Below are 23,487 nucleotides of genomic sequence, written 5' to 3'. Positions count from 1 at the left end.
CTTTGACGTCTCTGAACATCCGCCATGTTTTTCCCATGCAAAAATACAGCGCTCTCTGTCGCCACACCGCGGCCGCTGACTGCTATGTTCACAGAAACAAAACAGTCGGTTACTTGAGGTTAAATAATAAATGATAAAATGATCAATGAAATTCTGTTTGAACAAAACTGGCTGGCTATGTTTTTACGGAATCATTATTTGGAAATTTCATGTGTGGGGTAAGTTTGTCTTAAGTTCGCTGTTCATTAACACAACAAAAACCCCTTTTATGCACAAAATGCATGAAAACGCATTTCTAAAGTGTTGAAACACAAGAAAACATTTTTACAACTGATGTAGCAAATGTGAACATTAAACTGTTACACAAACAACATCTTTAATCATCAATTGGGAAAAGTAGGATTTAATTCACATTAAAGGTCATTTTAATACCAATGCACACATTATTTTTTTCTTGTTCACATAGTCAAATGGATTATTCACCCAGAACTGAATGTCCTGTTATCAACTTGTTAACCTGTCTGTGTTTCTTTCTTCTGTTAAACACAAAAACAAGATCGTGACTTCTACACTGACTTCTACTGAATGTTTTTCCTACTGTAAAAGTGATTGGTAACCAGCTTTTGGCTTTCCTCAGAATATTTTATTTTGCTTTTAACAGAAAATATAAAAGCATAAATTCCCAGTGCTGGAATTGTGGTTGGAAAGGCATCTGCTGTGTAAAACATATGCTGGATAAGTTGGTGGTTCAACCCGCTGTGGTGACCCCTGATTAATTAAAGGGACTAAGCTGAATGAATAAAGAAAATGAATGAATGAATGAATGAATGAATGAATGAAGAAAAGCATAAAGGTTTGGATCCACCTGAGAGTAAATAGTGAATAAATGATCATTTTGGGGTCACTTTAAAAGCATCTTTATTGAAGTCTCCCTTCTGGATGTGGCTCCCCTTTCTGGTCAATGAAAGAGCTGCAGGAAAACCTCATCCACATTTACAGACCTGAACCTAAAATTAATACATTCATTCAACAGAATTTTTTTTGAGTATCACATGGCCTAAAATAAAATATCAACCTGCATATCAGTTTATGAGGATGTTGTGTTATTTTTTGTTAACAATATCATGTTTCAGGCGGCACGGTGGTTCAGTGGTTAGCACTGTCGCCTCACAGCAAAAAGGTCGCTGGTTCGAGTCTCAGCTGCCAGTTGGCACTTCTGTGTGGAGTTTGCATGCTCTCCCATGTTCCCGTGGGTTTTCTCCGGGTGCTCTTGTTTCACCCAGTCCACAGACATGCACTTTAGGTGAATTGAATAAACTAGGCTGTAGTGTACAGTATTATGTGTGTGAATGTGAGAGTGAACGGGTGTTTCCCAGCACTGGGTTGCAGCTGGAAGGTCATCCTTGCTGGAAAAGTTGGCAGTTCATTCCACTGTGGTGACCACTGATGGGAAAGGGAAAGCCGAAGGGAAATAAATGAATGTCATGTTTCATTTTATTAAGTGGAAAAGTGCATTGAGAGGGTTTATCAGAGGCCAGGATATTAATAGCACAGAAGTATTTATAGGTTTGTTTACAGAGCGACCAGACAGTCAAGCTAAGTCAAATTAAAAATACATAAGGGCATCTGTCTCTCTTTTTTTCTCTCACACGCTCGCTCACTCACTTACTGTCTGTTGTTTTTCCACTGCTCCAAATGGAACATGCCAATAGCTCTGCCTAACATGCGAAAACATGACAAGGTAAATTTTCACTAACAAACACTCACATTGACAGTGACATTGACTGTAATTGATTCAATTGATACCATTAAATGATCTAATAAACTGAGTGAAATGAACCAATACATTTATACAAACCCAAAGACCCAGAACTAATTATTTATAGGGTCAATAAACAGTTATTTTACTTATATGTGTATTTGGTTCCACAGTGGCAAAATCTGACTTGCATATCGTGCATAAAAAAAACTACGTAGAGTACTGTAAAGGTCTGTAAAGTACTGGGGGAAATGGGAATTTGAAGTTGTCAGTGAATGTTATATAAATGTTTCTTCTTAAATGCTGAAGGTTAAATGTCCAGTTTTAAGATGACTAATTACAATCATTCTACCAAAGCTGGAAAACTATAAATGTAACCCACCTGTGCTACTGCACCCGACCTGGTCTGAGCTGAGATTGAACCGGCGATTCTGTGCATAGGAGTCAGTTGCTCTAACAAGGAGACTAAAGACCATGGCCTGTAGCGTCTGTCGCTAGAGCACCTTTAGAGATGAGAGAAGTGAGGTTTACCTGCACAGCACTTCGCTAGCTGGCCTCCATTACACTCACCCCTCTAAACCTCATCCCTTCCCGGACAAGCCCCTATGTGTAACTTACCAGTCCTACTGCATCCAGCCTGGTCTAAGGTGGGATCGAACCAGCGATTCTGTGCATGGGAGTCAGTTGCTTAAAGAGGCTAAAGACCATGGCCTCTAGCGCGTGTCGCTAGAACATCTTTAGAGGTCAGAGGAATGGAGTTTGCCTGCATAGCACTTCGCTAGCTGACCTGAAGACTGAAATGAAGACAAGACTCCATAAGAAAATGTGGTGAAGTTTTGATGCCTGTCATAGAAATCTTTTTATTATCACTTAAAAATGAACAAATGGTACAGTACAAAAGAAACAAGACTGAGATATTATATAAAGGCACAACGATACATTTTAGATAGAATTATTATGCACCCTGTCAAATGTTCACTCAAGACTCAAAGCAAGTGTTTGGTCACAAGTGTAGTGGCCTCTACTCAACATTCCTTTGCTAATATTTTAAATTATACACTAACACTTAAAAAAGAAATTACTGAACTGGTATTTTAACTATACAAAAACGTTTTCAGGGACCAGCCTGTTGAAAAAAACTATGGAGGATGACTGTATTACCAGACACACACATACACACTTACAGTACATTACAGCCAAACTCAGCCTCTTGGTTTTGTTTTGTTTTTTTTGGTGATTTTTCATCAGCATGTTCTTATGTTTCAAAATGACTAACATGCTGAGGTATATCTTAACAATAAACATAAGTAAGTACATTTCAAAATAGGGCCTTTTTTCTAGATTTAAAAAAAAAATTGTTTGTCACTTTGGTTATAATAAAAGGAGATGATGCACCGGAAGCTGTTGTGAATGGAAAAAAAATGTAGAAAAATACTGTGCAGTCACTGGCTATTTAAAAGAGTGCTTAAAAGTGCATTTCCTCTCTGTTTGAAGTCCTTGTTACTTGTTTTAAGTCCTTAACAGGGCAAAAGAAGAAAGAAATCTTTGGATTGTCATTTTTTCTATGCGTTTCATGCTATATATGCAGTGAAAAATCCCATTCACACATTCTATAATTTTCTGCATGCTTATTAATGGAAACTACTGTGTATTTTCACTGGTTGGTGAAATCAGTGAGTCCATTTGTCTCAGAGTAAAGTAACAAGGCAAGTGATCAAAGTCTACACAAAAGAACTAATAATAATAATAAACTTAATAATAATAATAAACTTAATAATAATAATAATAATAATCTGTGTCCAGTAAACAATCTACTGAAAATACTATAAACAAACACTATAAACTTCTGCTATAGATATAGGCCTCAAAAATGAAGCAGTCTTCATGAGCATCTAGGGAAAAAACGAATATACCCTTTGATAATAAAAAATACCAAGGTTGTGGGAAATGTATAAAAACATCTTCTCACAATGAACCAAAGAATCAGTTTGGCACCATCAGTAAAATGCCCTTGTCAAATAGCCAGGTAAGAAAAAGCAGACAAACATCTGCATGTTCACCAGAATGTTAAAGGCAATATTGTTCAAGCCACGGAGGCTACTTTGTCACAGTCAAAAGAGTGCTGCTGTTGAGAAGTGTTTACATCCGCTTCTGCTTGAGAATTTCCCTCTTGTGTCGTCCTGTTCCAGCAAGGCAGTGCAGCCAAGAACAGAAACACACCAGACACTAAAACACAAGTGCCACTGAAGTAGAACGCCAGGTCATATGACTGAGTCCAGTCGAAGAACCAACCTGGATGAAAAGGGGAGGGGGAAAAAGAGGAACAGGTGTTTGAAAATATCACTACACCGAAGGAATCTATATACTATAGGCATCTATATACTTTTAGATCTGTGTTTTCTCCACCACTGACTTATTTTCAAATCATCACAGAAGTACTGGGATAAATGTTTTTAGTTTGGATATAAACACTGATGACTGTGGTAGCAATGAAAATATAATAACTGTAGTTACTCGAGGGCTCAAATGAAAAAACAATGTTGCTCCAGTAGGTGGCGACTGTTAAAAATGTATTCACAGTGGTCCCTCGCCATAACATGGTTCACCTTTCGCGGTCTCAGTTTCACAAATTTTGTTTTGTGCAATTTGACATGCTTTTTTTACAAAGCATTGTGTTCTGCGTCCTGATTGGCTGTAGATCACTGTCAATCAATCTCCACCAAGCCGTGTCTCCTGTACAGTACAGAATGCGTTCAGCTTGCCAAATGTACATAAATCTTTGATCGCTAGCAGTGTGACTCTGAAGTGCTGTACTGTATGTTTGCTAGTTTTCTCCCGAACAAACCCCACAAAGTCGATGAAACATTCTGCATTGTCAAAGGAACCCACGGTAGCACACAAAAAGCAGAGGAAGATGCTAACCAACGCACAAAAACGCACAAGAGAGACAAGTGTGAGAATGTTAATGCCCATGTGAGAAAAGTGTATAAAGTGTGAGGGGTTTTACAGTCTTCAAACATCTATAATCATTGTAAAAAAATAAAGCGGACTACTTTGCAGATTTCACCTTTTGCAGGCTATTTTTAGAACGGAACTCCCGCGATTAACAAGGACCACTGTATTGTTGAATACTTTTAAAATTATTAGCTCAAAAAGATGAATTCCATCCAACAATGAAACACAGCGAGTTATGATTATTTCATTTAACCTGGAGGTGCACAATAATCAATGAAAATCAGTGAAATTAACTAAAACACTAGACGATGATTTAGTTCTCTATTTAAAATGTCTAGCAATTATGATCTCACTGAATATACCAACAACACAGAAAGCTGTTGATATTTTTGTTATTTCAGTCATAGAAGGTTAAATTATTATAGAAGAACTGGGAAAATGTTTATAGGTAGTATACAAACACTAGTCAGCAAAATAGTAATGATACTTAGAATAAAGATTGTATAAACCTTGTCATACCAGTAGGTGGAGACGAGTGATATCATATCTGTTTGGAAGTTAAAGCTGATTTTCATCATTGCTAATTGTCTAATCCATGGATGTCCAAACTCGGTCCTGGAGAGCCAGTGTCCTGCTGAGTGTAGCTCCAACTTGCTTCAACAGTATCTATCTAGTAATATCTAGTAAGAGCTTGATTAGCTGGTTCAGGTGTGTTTGATTATGGTTGGAGCTAAACTTTCCAGGACACAGGCCCTCCAGGATCGAGTTTGGACACCTCTGGTCCAATCCCATTCAATGATCTATGCCAGGGGTGCCCAAACTCGGTCCTGGAGGGCCGGTGTCCTGCAGTTTAGTTCCAACACCAATTAGACACACCTGGACTAGCTAATTAAGCTCTTAAGCTGCAGTCACACTGGGCTTTGTGTGTGCGAAATTCTGTAGTGCGGCGCTGCGAAAAGGGGCGGGATTAAACAAGATGATTAGACATTTAAAAAAGCGAGCGATTGCTCCATGTTTTAAATTTCTGTCCAGAGAGGTCATGTTTTGATCCTCGATTGGTCTCACGCAGTCAAGTGATGCGATTTCGCAGGTCAGAGTTCACCAAGCTTGAACTTTGCACCGCAGTGAACTGCGAACCTTACCGCATGACCCCGCGTTTCCAGTCTGACGCATTCGCGTGCGTATGAATGGAAGTCTATGGGAGGAAAAGTCAAGTGTGACTGCAGCTTTAGTAAGCTTTCTAGAAAGATCTGTGCAGGTGTGTTGAGCCAGACTGGAGCTAAAATCTGCAGGACACCGGCCATCCAGGACCGAGTTTGCACACCCCCGATCTATGCCAAGCTAAGCTAAAAGTGCTCCCGCCAGATCTGAAATCAGCTGAATGGAATCAAAAATGATAAAACTAAAAGGTATAAAAATAGGATAATATATTTTTTTTAAATAGGAGTGTTTTGTTAAAAAAAACAATGATTCATCCTGTAATAAATCAAGTGACATATTTATGAGTGAGTTGTCCAACTATTTTAATTTTATTTTAATTTATACTTTTTATTTATTTATGTTTACATTTATTTATTTTCAAACTTTAAATAATCTTTTTTATTTTTACTATATTGTTGTTGGGATTCCTCTTACCTACAACTGGTGGCCCAAGTGCAATTCCAAACCCTCCGAAGCACATGAGAATCCCATGTGCCTGACCAAGCCGTTCAATGCCCACAATCTTAGTAGTGATGTATGATGTAAGAGACCAGTTCCCTGAGAAAAACCCAACTGCAGCTGAAAGAATCTGTAGCCCCAAATAGCTCTTGGACACCGGGATGAGAAGCAGAGCAGTTCCAGAGCCAATGAGCGTTAGGGCGTACAGATACAGACTGTTGACCCATCGCATGTCTGCCAGCACACCCAGAATCAGCTTACCGATGCCTGTAGTCATAGCAACAATGGAGACCAGCGGTATCAGCGCAATCCCATCAATAAGCCCTTCACTCTGGGCCACGTCCTCCATGAAGAGCACAGGTGGAAATGCTCCTAAGCTAAACAGAAACATGGTGATACAGAAAGCCATGAAGACCCGGTCCTGTAGGAGCTCTACAGTTTCGCAGAAATACTGTCCATAGGGACGCATCCACTTCTTAATGGCTCGTGCTATTATTGAACTAGACAATATGTGGACTTTCCGTTCTCCGTCACTGTCCTGCAGCTCTGTAGGCTCTTTGGTGATCAACAGTTTCATGGTGGTAGGGTTTTCGGCTGAGCCGGGTTTGGTTTTGAGATCAGATCCAGAGTCAATGATAATGGCAGTTGGTTTGGTATAGAGTGGTTCTGGTTCCTCGGTGCGTTGTAGGGCAGCTCTCTGTTTCAGGTAGTAGCCAGGTAAGTTCAAAGGTCGCATTGGCCCGGCACATGCCATCAAGTTGAGCGCCAGCGCCCCAATGATAAGCAGACAGCCCTCCAAACCAAACAACTCAATGAGCTCATTCTGGAGCGTGGCGTAAATGAAGCCGCCCACACTTGTACCTGAGGAAGATGAATACAATTAACATCCGGAGCATTGTGGAAAATCAGCCCAATGTATACTTCAGTTTTACACATACATGCTTTGATTTGTTTTTGCAATACTCAGATTGCACACAAGGTGAACCAGAGTGCTGCTTTATAGTCAAAAAACAACAGACAGTAAAAGAACAATAAACTACTGAAGAAGGCTGTTGACTCCGAGTTTGCCACCATATGCGTAAAAATATTACTAATCCACTTTGGGTTTTAGGGTAAAATTCAATCTAATGTACCAGGTAATCAAACATAATGTCATAAGAGTTTAATGGAGGCCAGCTAGTGAAGTTCTATGCAGGTAAAATCTCACTCCACTAACCTCTAAAAGCGCTCTAGCGACAGACAGTAGAGGTCATGGCCTTTAGTTCGGTGCAATAGGACTGGTGAGTTACATGTGGGGGCTCGTCCGGGATTGAAATGAGGTTCAGAGGGGTGAGTGTAACGGAGGCCAGCTAGTGAAGTGCTGTGCAGGTAAACCTCACTTTGACTACTAAAGGTGCTCTAGGGACAGATGCTAGAGACCATGGTCTTAAGCCTCCACGTTAGAGCAACTGACTCCCATACAAAGAATCGCCGGTTCTGTCCCAGCTCAGACCGGGTTGGGTCCAGTAGGACCGGTGGCTTACTTGTGGGGGCTCATCCGGGATCAAAGTGAAGTTTAGGGGGGTGAGTGTAACGGAGGTCAGCTAGTGACAGACACTAGAGGCCATGGTCTTTACCCTCCTTGTTAAAGCAACCTACTCCCATACAAAGAATCACCGGTTCGATTCCAGCTCAGAGCGGGTTGGGTGCAGTAGGACCGGTGGGTTACAATAACATAATGTTTTTTTAATTATATTTTGTTGATCAAATTGTAATCAAATTAATTGCTATTACATGCTATTTATTACAAACAATTATACCAATATTGGGGGTATGCAATACTGCCAAAAAGTATTTTGGGGGGGATTTTTTTTTTTGTTTACAAAAAATATAAATTGTGTGGAGTGTTCTTTTATTATGGGTGTCTTGTTTGGTATAGCCCTGTCACGGATAAAAAAAAATTGACATTTAAACAGCCAATAGGTGGCAGAAAGTCCTTGTCTTAATAAAGGTTTCATAGAACCATTTAGGATTTATTCAAATAAAGTGATTCCTTCAGACAAAAGCCAATAACCTTTTGAAAAAAATCAAATGGTTCAAACAACATCTTTGTTGCAGAACAGAATATCAGTTCTTCGATCAGAAAACTGCAGCTAATAGATAACTGGAGGAGAATTGGACTACTCATTTATTACATTATTTCTTGGGAAATTACCACAATCTGTTCCAACTGTTGACAAATACTTAATTCAAATACTTTTGGTAAGTAGCAGAAAAGCCATAACTCAAAAATGATTTCAGACTGATCCTCCAACAAGGGCTCAATGGAATTGTAAAGGAAATACACTGTATGGAGACACTGACTTTCAACCTAAGACTTGATTCAAAGTCCAACAACTATTGGCAAAAATGGACTGAGTATGTAATTGTAAGCAATGTGTGATAATGTGCTTCAAATGTATTGTGACTTGATTTTGTAACCCTTGTGGCAACCACTTTGATCTTGTTTTTTTTTTTTTCGTTTCTTTTCTTTTCTTCCTCTTCTTTTTTTTTCTAAATAATAATAATAAAAAAGCTTCAGCTCCCAAACGCAAACTTTTTAAACAGGACTGAACTGGATCGAATTCATTTAATTTGCACATATGTGAAGCAGGGAAATTCTTTGCACTGTTTTTATTTTTGCAAAGTGAGTGGCAAACTTGATAAGGTCAGTTGGCATATTGTTAAAGGAACATTTAAGTTTGTATCATAGACAATAAATAGTGACACCCCTATTAGCCACACATTTTAGTCCATTGTTTACCATAATGTGCGGTTAATGAGTTTAAAGTGTATACCTGTAGTGACGATGCCCAGCGCCAGGCCACGCCTCTTGTCAAAGTACTGGCAGGTTATGGTCAGTGTGGCAGCATAGACAAGTCCACAGCCCATGCCTTGAACACAAAAACAGGAATCCATTATTCAGTCACCATTTCACAAAAATAAAATCTCTTACTATACATTGAGCAAGATCTAATAAAATGTTCTGAATTTATCTAATTAAAGAGGCAAAGGAAGTGAAGTGTAGACTTTGTATATGCAAAGTAACTCCAACTTAAACTTATGCAATGGTATTTTTGGGTAGTACATTTCTGTGTGTGCATGTTTCAAAGTCTTGCTACTGTGTATTACTGGCGATGAAGCTGTAAACAGTGATGGCACCATGGTTTCAAATTCAAAACTGCCAGTGAATGTTATATAATCATAATTAATAGCACTCCTGGCAGCCACAAATATGCAGACTATTCAGCGCGTACTTACAATCACAAACGCATGAATAATCTCTACTTATAACAAGGTCTTTGTGTGTAGATTCATGTGAGATTCTCATATAATAGTTGAAGGTCAAAAAACAGACACATCTGTTTCTCAATAACATCATGCCACTATTAATTTAGTCACTTGTTAATGTTGGTTTCATGTTCTTACCAACAACAATGCCATAGGAGAAGATGAGGAAAGAGACGTTTGGAGCAAATGCGCTCAGCATCAGCCCTCCGGCCACCATCACACCACTGAAGATGGTTACCGGTCGAGCGCCGAAATTATCCACACAGGCACTGCAAACTGGGCCTACAGAGAAAAACAGAAGAACAGCATCTCACTGAATGAAAACAATAAAGAATGTGGGAAATAATGTATAAACTATAGACCTCTGGGTAATAAATGCATAATTAATTGATATATTCTTTCAATATTTAATGTCTGAAACAATGTCATGGAATATTTTACATCTATATGTATTAGATTTATTTTCATTTTCTGCAAATAAGTTTTACAAGATAAAATATTCTAATTTTAGGACACATTATCAGTAGTTTATTCAATAAAACACAAATAAACTACATTTGATAAAAAACTACACTATAAAAAATATTCATTGGATTTACTCTTTTTTTTTTTGAAGGTAAGGTTGCAAACAATTTATATGCGCTGAATTTAAACAAACAAATTTAATAATGCTCAACTTAAATCGTCTGTTCACTGTAAAACGTTTCATTTGGTTAAACTTCCAAACTCAAGTTCACCAGCTGCATTGAAAATGTGAGTCAACTCAACTTAGAGAGATTCTTTGTTTCAACTTAAGATGTTGAGTTTTAGTTAAATATATTGCGAAACTCAACATCTTAAGTTATAACAAAGAATCTCTTTAAGTTGACTGAGTTTGTAAGTTTAACCAAGAGAAACGTTTTACAGTGTTTAAATTCTGACCATATTCATTTGGCAACCACTTACTTTAAAGCAAAAAAAAAAGTAAATCCAATGAATCGTTTTTCCCTAATTAATACACAAATTTATTAATTGTGAATACAAAAACAAATAATAAACTTGTAATGGACTTTGAATTATTAATTTGTTTTCAGAACTGTTGAACTAAATGTCTTTGTCTATAATTGCCTTCCACATAAACTCTTGTAGTTTTGTTTTTTGCTCTTTATTTGTATTTATTTGTCCTCCTAATCAGATTATGAAACACCGAATTTTATTTTACTCTTTTATTTTATCGTGCACTGTTATTTTTATTTTGCACAATTTTCAGTGTTTGATATTGTGGCCGAGAAAGCTTAACGTGCTGCACATGCCATTACATGCCATTTTCATCAGTTTGACAGCACACGTGCTGCAAATCCTCACAAATCCGCACGCAAATAAAAAAAAAATCCAGTGCATTTTCCACAACGCAAACAAATTAATAAAATGGGCTGCATTTTCTCAACACAAAAAGAATGGAACGCAACGAGTTGCTGAGTGAATATCAATGAGTTGCTGAGTGACCATAGTCTGGGGCATAAATGGTCAATATAATAGGCACATAATTTGAATTTTGACATAATTTGCTAATAAATAAATAAATGCATAAACTAGAGCTTCAGTAACTTATAAGTATAGATGCTTTTATAAGTATAGATAATTATTACAGAAATTATTGTTAGCATATTATGAGGCTCAACATCCTAATAGTCCTATTAATGACTAAAAGGAGACTCTTAATCTGTCTTAACAGATACCATCACTGTCTCAGTGGTGAACAGAGTATGTTTGTCTATCAATCCATCACTAGAAATAGGCTAACAAATGACTCAGTTTCTCGTAAAATGGAAAAAATGCCTGTCCTCTGGAGAGCATCTGATAGGAGCAGTGTTTGTTTGTCTCATTCAGACTAAATAATTTCTCCATCTTTACTTTGATGTCTTATTAAGGTCTGTACTGTCTGGTATGGGGTACTTTACTCGCTAACATTACTGCCAAATGCCTTCAGCAACACTAGATTATGCAACACTGCTGACCTACACAGCACTGATGCCAGTTTGAAATCAGAACCATTCAGTCTATAATGACCAAAACTCTAGCAAACATAACGAGAGAATAAACTATAAAATTAGCCAAGATAATCAAAGGAAATGCCCATTTTCTGTTGTTTCTGTTTTCAGGAATCATCTGCTATTAGATAGTGCTGATGCGACTTGAGTTTTACGCAGGTCATAATCAACTCCCCAGTAAATTCCCATCTTCTGAGGTAACATGACTAGGACATAGAAACTCATGTTTACCAAAACACACTTAAGTCCCTGCCAGTCCTGTCCAGTCATGACTTTCCCTGCAGTGACGATAGACTACACAGCTATGCCTGTAAACAAAACCTGACACCTTCAAAACCCAAACACGCACTCAGACACACTGACACACACATTTGCGCTGTGAACTAGTGTCAAAGTTTACTGGAGAAAGATGAGAGAGGCCTGTCTTTCCTTCATTCAAAACACAACGTTATGCCTGTCCTCTTTAAATATGTTGCTATTACTTTCAGTATCCACAAAGCTAATAGATGAAGCAATGCATATTTTATATAACACTGGAATTGAAATATCATAGCAGTTTTAAACTATAAGGCTTGTTCACAATAAACAATGAGAAGAGTGAAGGTAACTATAGTAGTGTGGACACCAACGCAACAAATCGTTTGGTTTATCATAAATGTATGCTGCAGTTTTGTTGTCTTCCACATTGAAGGCTGGTGTTCATTGAAGCAGGATGGATTTTGATCAGCAATCAGTGTTTTATAGTTTATAACCTTCTTTAAAAATATATATTTCAAAAGAATATCCAACAATGTGATTGTCCTGTGCTGCTATTGCTGTAGTTATGGTGTAGACAAGTGATGCATTACAAAATCAGTGGAGCTTTTATTATGCCACAGTCCTTCAGTTCATCCGGTCATAATCACGTGGAGAAGCAGTGCTGTTTTATCAAAATGTCTTTGGTGTTTCCCAGTTTTCTATAAAACCAAACTGCAAATGGTGTTTGCGTATGACGTCATTAGACAGGGTTTGTATCACTAGTTAAAACTGCTTACTACTCTGGATTTGAACATTCTTCAAAACATTTGGGATAATGTAAGTACATAAGTCAACAAAATAAATTACACTGTTCTCTTCTAGTGGTTTTTCAGTAATTTTAATAAAAATAACTCTTACATAATGTTCTTTTAAGGGTGTCTTCACACTCGTAGTGCAACTCTTATTTTGTCTTATTTATTTTGGGTTCAGAGCAAAAAAGGATACATTTGGTCATGGTTGGTTTAGTATTTACACTGTTATTTTAAAAGCTGAACCTAAAGATATACAGTACTCAGCATATATAAGTATACCCTCACAAATCTATCTTTTAAATTCATATTTTTAGTAAGAAGCTATACAATATTATATTTGCACAAATACATTAGATTAGTCAGTACTGAAGCCAAATCCGGAGCATACCTAACAAAACAACCTAAGATAGCTGTCCAAAAACTAGTACACCCAAATTTTTGTTAGAGAAAAATATTTAAAAAAAAAAAAAAGGAAAAATCAAGAGAAGCAAAAAATTTAAAAAATTTAGTTGAAATTTTGTACAATGTCATTTTTTTTGCAATATTTTGCTTGAATTTAATTGTATTATCTTTGAATTTCTAAATACATTTGGTGACTTAAATATTATTTTAATTAATATATCTGTTTAATAAATTTGTTTTGTTTAAATGCACCAAAATAGATAGCCTATATTCACTGAGAAATGGATACAAATATTTATATTCAAAATGGGATGTACTCAATTATGCTGAGCCCTGTATATAAAGGCTGTTATGATGCTTTAGTACTGAATTTAGTTAGCATCCAAAACAATGATGTGTGCGATGATAACGTTGAAAACACTGAAGATCTTGTATTGGTCTGGGTGTTTGGCCCTTTAAGATTACTATTTAGTGTTTCCTCTGCATTGGTGTATGCGTGCGTATATATATATATATATATATATATATATATATATATATATATATATATATATATATATATATATATATATATGTGCTGTCTTCTTAATTTACAATCCATGTTATACATTGGACTTAAGAGGTATCAAATGAGAACCAAACTGGTCAGTAGACAATGCTTCTGTTTTTCTGCCCTCTTTTGTTCTCTTGTAAATGTATAGGGTGTCCTTCACTGTCAATTTGATCTCTGCAATACAGACTGTAATGACCACCTATTTTAAACAACTACACTGTAAATAAACCGTGAGATTACGTCTCTATCTGACAGTGTGTCTTCAAGTGAAAAAAGGCAGTACAACACTGACTCGGCAGCTATATACTGTGTGAATAAGGGGGATTGTGTTTTAGAGTGTAATTGTTATGTCAGATTAGACACTTAGGACAGAGGATCTTGGAAATATTTCTGCCTTGGATTCCTATTAAAGGTCATGGTTAGTTAATCAACATTAAAATAACTTGAATTAGAGGATATAAGAGGATAATTATTAAAATAATTTGATTTTACAAATAATTTTGTGTTTTTTAAGCATACATCTGACAAACAAAACTAGGTTCATTATGAGAATAAGAAAATAATATTTTCCAATCAGCTACACACAATTCAATTTCTAGATTTGTTAAAAAATATTAGAACATTTCAAATGGAAAATACTGTAAAAACTCATTAAGAATGCTTTTTTTAAAATAAATTATGTGCTCTTTTTGTTTTGACCTATTTCAAAATGTTGATCACCCTTTAGTTATTTTGTGTGTCATTACATAACTGTTTTATATGGGAACATGTGGACTTCTTTATCACACACACACAGCAATGAAGCAATGATCAGTACTTACTAGTGATGAGTGCAACCCCAGATACCATGGATCCGACCCAAGCTGTCATGCCTTTTCCTTCCTGAAAGGCATTGAGCCATTCGGGATACAACACCCCGACAGACTGAGGTGATCCAAAAGACAGAAACTGGGCCATGAATGAGGCCACCACAATCATCCATCCCCATCCACCATCTAAAGCACTCTCTCTCTTCACAGCAGCCATTCTCAGCACTGATGTTACACTGACTACAGTTTACACACAGACCTGCAGAAAGAAAAGGAGAAATATCAGGATTGTGTTGGAGAGTTCACATGTAAAGCATTCATGCAAAACTACTTTCAATTTCTTTTTTGCAACATTGCTGCAAGTGACTTTATATTTGCAATAGCATATATTTCAAATTAATCAACTAATAATAACTATATATTTTAGGTATAACTGTTTGTTACATAAAAGTCAACGTATAACGCCAAAAAAATATTGGAGAGCTCAATTTAAGCAGTGAAAATATTACAATATATATAAAACTTTTTGAATATAATTCTGCTGGAATGTTTTATGTAATTATATTTGCAATACACTTAAACGCTTGCGTTTAAGTTTATTACAAATATAATTAAATAAAACATTCCTGCAGAATTATATTAGTACAGTAGTAGCTCTACTATTTAGGTATAACTGTAGGCTTTATAAAAGTCGATGTAGAAAGGAAACACAGCAATCTAGAACTTTAAAGTGTGACAGGCTTCGCGTGCATGAATTTCGCCAATTATACCGGAAAATTGGGTAATTGAGAAGCTGTGAAACTTACTGCAGGTGGATGTTGCTCTTACTCGCAGAGCGCTGAACCGCTCGTCCCCACTGGACCAGAGGCCAGTCTCTCACGCGCTTCTCCGCTGAATACCTTCTCCAGTCCAGAACCGCGCGCCGGCTCGTTTTGAACACTCCTGAACACAGACCACACCTAGAAGGGGGAGAGACCACCGACCGGACTGCCCTGTTCCCTTTATATTAGTCCAACACATTTTTGAAATCCCGCAGTCGCGAAGAGACTTGGTGCCGTTTGTAGCGCGCACCCACCTCTCTCTCCAGCGCGCGCACGGCGGCGCAACAGAAGCGCGCTGAGGTTTCTCCCCGACTCGTATGACAATAAACAACCACTTAATTCAGGAACAAACATTCACGTCTGTGCTTTAGAGCCTATGTGCTTAAATAGAAGTACATTTTGTTCTTTCAAGAATTAGGGGACTTGCGTCTTACCCCCAGAGGAGCAAAGTAAAGTGGTGACAGGAGAGGTGCTTTCAGAAATTAAAACGCAGTGTTACTTTATGTTTTAATCAATATTAAGTCGCAGTTAGAGCACGACCGTGACTGCGTGTATTTTTCTCAGCGTGCGCCCTTTTATCCGGTGATATAAAGAACCGGTTTGAAGCTGTTCTTACCGGCCAGACTCGTGATGAGTCAAAGAAACCAAACGACCGAGCAAAGCAGTGTGGTCGAGGTCCACTCTGAAGCTTTTTGATTTTATGGGATCTGTATATTGCGTCTAAAAACGAGACGAAACTAGTGTCAGTATTATAATTTGTAATTTTATCAACATTTAAATCAATTCTATAATAGAAAATAAGTATAATGTTGTTTTATTTTACGACAGCACAAACGTGCTGTTTCAGCCTCTTCCACAGTTTGGTAACTGTAGTGGGATTGTGTCACAATTTTGCCACTAAGGGTTTTTCAGAGATTTTCAATCAGATCTAGCTCAGGACTGTGGACTCCCCATTTCATCTGTTTAGCTGTGATGGGGCTCATACTTCTGCATTAAAGTTAATGGCTGATGGATAGGGCCAGAAAGAATCTGCGAACGTTTTTTGCTATTTCTGCAAAGAATTTTCGTAAAAATCTGTGGATTGCTGCGGAATTATTTTGGGAGTATCATACCTAAAACCCTAATATATATATAATAAAAAATAATATCTTTTAAACCTGTGTTTAATATTTAAAATGCAAATCCAATTAGATCCACTTTATTTGGTAAACAAAGCAAGTCTCTCATGTAATATATCTACTAAAAGACAGAAAATATTACAGTACAAACTGTATTGTAAATAAATCAAATGAACATTTTCATATCAGTCAATAATATTACTGAAATGTATTTAAAAACTGATTATAGATTTACACACATTTACTCTAGTAAATAAACAGAAATAATGATGGGCTAAAAATCTGCGGAAATATGCTGAATTCTACGGAAAATCTGCGGAATACAGCGCACACAGATTCTGTGTGGGCCTACAGATGGAGTGATGAATGCAGGGAAGGAACCTCATGTTGCTGAAGGAGCTTCTCATAAACATTTGCATTCACCCAGTCATCTGTAGAAGAGACAGCTGTAAAAAACACCTTCACTTTCTTCTACACACACTTTAGATTTAAGTCTTTCCCCAGTTTCACAATCGTGATGCTTCAAAACAGAACAAAGAGCGAAAAAAAGGCTCGCCATTTTCTTGCTACCTGTTACTATTATTAATTTATTATCATTACCAAACACATCAGCCAATTACATGGCACCAATGCAATGAATGTTGCCAAATAGACGTGGTCAAGATAATCTGCTGGAATGCAAACCAAGCATCAGAGAAAAGTGATTTAGGTGACTTTGACCATGGCTTGGCTTGCCAGATTGTTTCCAGCAACTTGATAAATCAATGCCAGGAAGACATAAAGCAGTTCTGAGGGCACAAGGTACAAGCTAGATGTACCTTATCAAGTGCCAGATGAGTGATATAATGTAGGTAAGTGCAAATAAAAAAACAATTACAATCCCAGGCCGCTTATTTGAAAACACTGATTTTCAATGTATAGGTAAATATGCTTATTATCATTCGCTTATTTGAAGCCAGTACTACTGTATAATGAAATATCTGCAAAGCTGAAGATATTTAAGGACATGTTCAGACTGGGGGCCACAGAGCAAACTGCATAGGACCAGAATTCTGTCAGAGCCTAAACTTAAACTTCTTCCCACCCTTCTCTGCTCTCCGTCTGGGTGGTCGCCTGAACTTTTGTGCTGGGCGAGAGCGGGAGGGTCAGACGGCTTGGGCTTTAAGCCCACCGAGATCCTGTTTCTGCCCCGTTCTTGTACTCGTTCCCACACACACATAAAACAAGAGGTAGAGTCCTCCCCTCCCCTGTCTCCGTAATCCCCTCTGACATGAAAAGAGTGAATAAAAAGCAGCGCAGAAAGAACAGAACAGCTAATTGCATTTGCCTCATATCACCTTTTTGGACAACATCTCATCTTCTTATTCAGCGTGACTGCAGCCTGCAGGGCTCTGGGAAACCGATGGGAGACTTCTGGAAGGAACACACACTTGGCTCTAGATGATTTGGAATAAAAAGTCTGCTTAATAAGAAAACACAGCACTTGACATAATAGACAGAGGAAGTTCATCTACAGTAGCAGTCAGAAGGTTAAGCACACCTACACAGCCATGGTTTCTACTACTTTGCACATTTTAGAATAATTGCAAAGCCACCAAACTGTAAATTAACCAGTGTGTGCATTAAGCAGTGAATAAAACAGTGTTAAATTGTAAATTTTAAGTTTGACTTACTAACAGAGCTACAAACCTCTTGGCAGCGTCTCAAATCTTTACAAGTAGCTACTTCAGTTGCTTTTCCAGTAGTGTTGAAGTAGTTCCCATGCATGTTGGGCACTTTCTGGTTGTTTTTCCTTCCCTCGCTATTTAACTTTTCTTTTTAAAGGTACACTGTGTAGCTTTTGGTTCTCCAGCGTTTAATTAGCAAAACTGCATGTGACTTGTGAAAGAACATTGCTTTGTTTTGCAGTTTTGATGGTCTGCTTTAGCGCCGTCTCAGCAGAAGTGTGCATAGAGGGTGAATAGCAACTGCTGAAGAGATGCTGGAAAGCAAAGCTAGAATAATGAACTGGACACACTATGGTCTTGTGGAATTAATTGCCACGTGGCAAGTCTGCTCGAGCACATGACTTGTGCCATGTGGGATTGGGCCATTAAAAATCTACAAAGGAAATCATCTGGGGTGGTAGGCATTAGGAGTTACTAAAAAAAAAGACAAAAGATGTGAGCTCTGATCCTTTTTCAATTAAACACAACGCAAAATGTCTCGAGATGACTACAACACATGACATAATAATAACTTGACTTCTAGTTGATCATTTGGTATCAGAAGTAGCTTGCATGAAAGGCAAAGGCCTCTAGATTACTCTTATTTTACCAAAATAAAATATGATCATGTCTTGATTTTAAATTATTTAATTAGGACAGTAAACTCTGACTTTGCTTAGACAAAAGTCTTGTCACTTCACTAAAATAATGTACAGTATAGAATATAAAGTCATGGTCCAGTGGAAAAAGAATTAATATTTTGCATGAGCTTGAGCATGAGCTCGGACGACTGCATCCATACATCTCTGCAATGACTCAAATCACTTATTAATAAAGTCATCTGGAATGGCAAAGAAAAGAATTCTTGCAGGACTCCCAGAGTTCATTAAGATTCAATGCCCCCCAAACCATGATTTCACCTTCACCAAACGTGACTGATTTCTGTGAGAATCTTGGGTCCATGCGGGTTCCAATAGGTCTTTTGCAGTATTTGTGATGAAGTTCAACAGATGATTCATCGGAAAAAAAAAAAAAAAAAAATCTACCTTCTGCCACTTTTCCAAATGATCAACTAGAAGTCAAGTTACTATTTGTTGCTCTTATAACTGGGATTGAAGACAGGACTTTTGTACAGCACAATACTACAAAATACAAAACAAAAAAAAACAAATATGTTGATTTAAGATCTAATGTGGATACCTACTATCTCCAATTTTTGCTTATTGTTTTATTTTTACAGCCTGTGATGAGGCATTTTGCCTAGTCAGCATTTGTCCACTGACAAATGCCTTTGAGTTACTCCCACATCATGCACAATCAATCTGGTCTACAAAACATTTAGGCTATCCATAGTTATTCACTGCAAGACAAAGGGATGCTTCGGAAGATGGATTCATGATGTACTTCTTTCAATTTTGGTAATTTTTAAACTAATCAAAACTAAATTTGAGATATTTTTTGTTTTGTCAATAAATTAGGATTAAATTGCAATCTAAAATGAATTTACAACATCATGATAACTTTTAAAGAGCACACTCAACCTTGATAGGCTATTGTGTATAACATGGTTTACTGTTGATTTTCCATTTGTGTGAGAGCATCACTGAAGATTTAGTCATAAAATAGCTTTTGTTTTAATTTAGTTTGGTTGATTCGCTGTAAAATTAATCATTAATTCCATACTTATTAAGAGCTTTTTGTGAGATTTTCTTGTAAAAACACACTGGAATTACAGGAAATCTGAAAAACAAAAAGTGCAAGAGCGACATGATCTCCATGTTTGCTATGAGTTTTCGTTTCCTCTTTTCAGGAATGCTGACGTGTGTTTTTTCAGCTCCACTGGCATATAAGAACACAAACATTGAGCGACCTCTGTACCAATATCCTGACACTCCCTTCCCTTTTCTCCCCCTCTTTCTCTTGTCTTTGTCTCGTCTATTGACCTTATTACACATTCAGCATCTCCTGAGGTTTACGGTCCTCTTTTGCGCCTCCATTCATATCCTTAAAACAGATCAGCAGTAAATCAATACCGAGCTGAGGGAATGGTAAGAGAAGACCTCTCTGTCTAAAGACTGACGCAGGACAGGGGAACTTTTAGAGCGGTCACAGAGCTGCTTAAATTAGTGCCAGCATCTAACTCAACACCATACCTTCCAACATTCCCGTTTTTCCCGGGAGTCTCCCGTATTTCAGACCCATCTCCCGCCCACCTCTCGTATTGTTCTGTCTCCCGTAAAACTCCCAAAATTTCCCCCCCCAACGCATACTGGGCATCATAGAAGTGCAACTAAACTAACATGGTAAAATTTGTATTATAACCTTTTTTTAACATCCCACATTGTTAAAAAAGCAACAGAAACAAGGTAATTCAAGGAATATCTCACCCAAAAGTTAAAGTTTACTAGTTACTTACTTTCAAGTGGTTCCAAACCTTTACGTTTATTTCTTCTTTTGAACGTTGAAGAAGATATTGTGAAGAAAGCTGAAAGCCTGTTACCATTGACTTCAATAGTAGGAAAAACAAATAGGCTACTATGGAAGTCAATGGTTACAGGTTTCCAACATTTTTCTAAATATCTTCTTTTGTGGTTCGAAACAAGTAAATGATAACAGAATTGTCATTATTTTGTATGAACTATCCCTTTAAGCCATAATTGATGAGTCATTATTTCTAATTTATAGTTCTAAACAGTAAATATTAGCTGATTGTCCCAATCAGCTGTTGTAACTACAGTCACATGGTTATGTCAGTGATAGTTCTTTCAGGACCACAAACATACACCAAAGTGGGTGACTTTAACTCTTCCTCAGATCGGACCGGATTGCTGAGGGTCAGTTTCACCCCTCTGACCACTTCAGCCTGACAGAACCGGTCTGAACCTGGTGAGAGTGCCAGAAAGCGGCACAGGACAGCTTATGCTGAAATACTTCTGCAGGGATTACCACACAGCTACACCACTCTCTCTCTGTGTGTGTGTGTGTGTGTGTGTGACATTAAAGAGGGCAGGTTGGAAAAATTGAGACTGAAAAACTGTGTATTGCCAAATAGGTGTGCAATACTACCAGATACCTCAAGAGGGCTGACGTCATGCCAATGTCCTGTTGTTTGTTCGTATCAACTGGGGATCAGAGGTCAGGCGACAACATCATCAACCAATCTGTAATGAAAACGAGAGCATGTTTCACAGGTTACCGTTCACACACATCTTTGGTTTTGTGAACAGAAAACAGAGGTTAAGCGTTACATAATCCTACACGCAGGCAAGTCACAAAAATACATGTGCTTAAGCAATGATAGGAATCAAGACATTGTAGTAATATTGGAGAACCCCTCATATGAAAAGACTTAGAAATAAACTTAAGCTGGTTCAGGTGTATCTAATTAGAGTTGAAGGTAAACTCTGAAGGACACCGGCCCTCCAGGACAGAGTTTGGGCACCCCTGCTTTAAAGCATAGGTGTCAAACTCAGTTCCTGGAAGGCCGCAGCCCTGTACAGTTCAGGTACAACCCTTCTCCAGCACTTCAAACAAGCCTGAAGGACTCAATTAGTTTGATCAGGTGTGTTTAAGGCTAAACTGCACAGAGCTGGGTTTGATGCCTGTGGTTTAAACTGGTATATTGTCTTGGTGTTGTAAATTTAAGTTTATATACACTCACCGGACACTTTATTAGGTACCCCTAACTAGTACCGGGTTGTACCCACTTTTGCCTTCAGAACTGCCTTGATCCTCCATTGCTAGGATTCAACAAGGTACTGGAAAATTCCTGAGATTTTGGTCCATATTGAGATGATAGCATCACGCAGCTGCTGCAGATTTGTCGGCTGCACATCCATGATGTGAATCTCCCGTTCCACCACATCCCAAAGGTGCTCTATTGGATTGAGCTCTGGTGACTGTGGAGGCCATTTGAGTACAGTGAACTCATTGTTATGTTTAAGAAACCAGTCTGAGATGATGTGTGCTTTATGACATGGTGCATTATCCTGCTGGAAGTAGCCATCAGAAGATGGGTACACTGTGGTCATAATGGGATGGACATGGTAAGCAACAATACATTGGTACTAATGGAAAGAAAACATCCCCCCCACATTACACCACCAGCAGCAGCCTGAACCATTGCTACAAGGTAGGATGGATCCATGCTTTCATGTTGTTAAGGCCAAATTCTGACCCTACCATCCGAACGTCACAGCAGAAATCGAGACTCATCAGACCAGGCAACGTTTTTCCAATCTTCTATTGTCCAATTTTGGTGAGCCTGTGTGAATTGTAGCCTCAGTTTCTTGTTCTTAGCTGGAGTGGCACCCAGTGTGGTCTTCTGCTGCTGTAGCCTATCTGCCCCATGGTTGGACATGTTGTGCATTCAGAGATGCTCTTCTGCATACCTCAGTTGAAACGAGTGGTTATTTGAGTTACTGTTGCCTTTCTACCAGCTGGAACCAGTCTGGTCATTATCCTCTTGACCTCTGGCATCAACAAGGCATTTGTGTCTACAGAACTGCCGCTGACTGGATATTTTCTCCTATTTTCGCTGTAAAGCCTAGAGATGGTTGTGCGCGAAAATCCCAGTAGATCACCAGTTTCTGAAAAAAACAGACCAAACTGTCTGGCACCAACAACCATGCCACGTTTAAAGTCACTTAAATCCCCTTTCTTCCCAATTCTGATGCTCAGTTTGTACGACAACAGATCTTCTTGACCATGTCTCCATGCCTAAATGCACTGAGTTACTGCAATGTGATTGGCTAATTAGAAATTTGCAGTAACAAGCTAATATTGCATTTAAAAGCTGGAAAATTACATCTACACAATTTAAATTAAAAGATTTTCAATAGCTGTTTGTATTATGCAATCCAGTGTTTCTTTGTTTTGTCTAGACATAGAATTCACATTAATTAACATTTTTATGATTACATAACCGCTTTGTACGATTAAAAAAAAACCAATGACCAATAACAAACTGTAACATGACATCCCATACGATTTCATCCATCATCGATCATTTGAAATTAGTGATTAACTAGCCATGGGTGTATTAATGGTTAGATTTAGTTTTTGAATAAATTCATATTTAAGATTGTAAACCCTTTACATTTCAACCTACTACAACTTATTTACAAAAAAATGTATTGCTTTAAGTTCTTCCTTTAAAAATATATATATATATAATCAAAACACAAGATAATGTTTCAAACTTACATAAACCCCGATTAGCAGATCTCAAAATGTCAAAATAGCAGAAACATGATCTATCAGTCATGAATTCAGATGTCTTCCTTTAGGACTTGGCTGAAAAATAAAGGAAAAAAGG

General features: G+C 37.7%; 1 protein-coding gene and 1 long non-coding RNA gene across 2 annotated transcripts; both read right to left on the bottom strand.

Annotated features, from left to right (window-relative positions):
- Positions 1–2,583: 2,583 nt before the first annotated feature.
- Positions 2,584–16,451, bottom strand: slc16a9a (solute carrier family 16 member 9a). Its single transcript, XM_056477728.1, has 6 exons — positions 15,332–16,451; positions 14,538–14,784; positions 9,821–9,964; positions 9,190–9,285; positions 6,350–7,234; positions 2,584–4,051 (listed from the first exon to the last, which is right to left on the bottom strand). Exons 2-6 carry the CDS (start codon positions 14,740–14,742, stop codon positions 3,843–3,845), a joined length of 1,539 nt encoding a protein of 512 aa, XP_056333703.1. The 5' UTR covers positions 14,743–14,784; positions 15,332–16,451; the 3' UTR covers positions 2,584–3,842.
- A 4,144-nt stretch (positions 16,452–20,595) lies between these two features.
- Positions 20,596–22,212, bottom strand: LOC130245084 (uncharacterized). The gene is made up of 3 exons (XR_008839288.1): positions 21,832–22,212; positions 21,244–21,331; positions 20,596–21,053 (listed from the first exon to the last, which is right to left on the bottom strand). It is a non-coding gene; the product is annotated as an uncharacterized LOC130245084 (long non-coding RNA).
- Positions 22,213–23,487: the final 1,275 nt, after the last annotated feature.

Source organism: Danio aesculapii, chromosome 17 (assembly GCF_903798145.1).
Source record: "Danio aesculapii chromosome 17, fDanAes4.1, whole genome shotgun sequence".
Lineage (NCBI taxonomy): Eukaryota > Metazoa > Chordata > Actinopteri > Cypriniformes > Danionidae > Danio > Danio aesculapii.
This window is presented reverse-complemented; position numbering and strand designations above follow the sequence as displayed.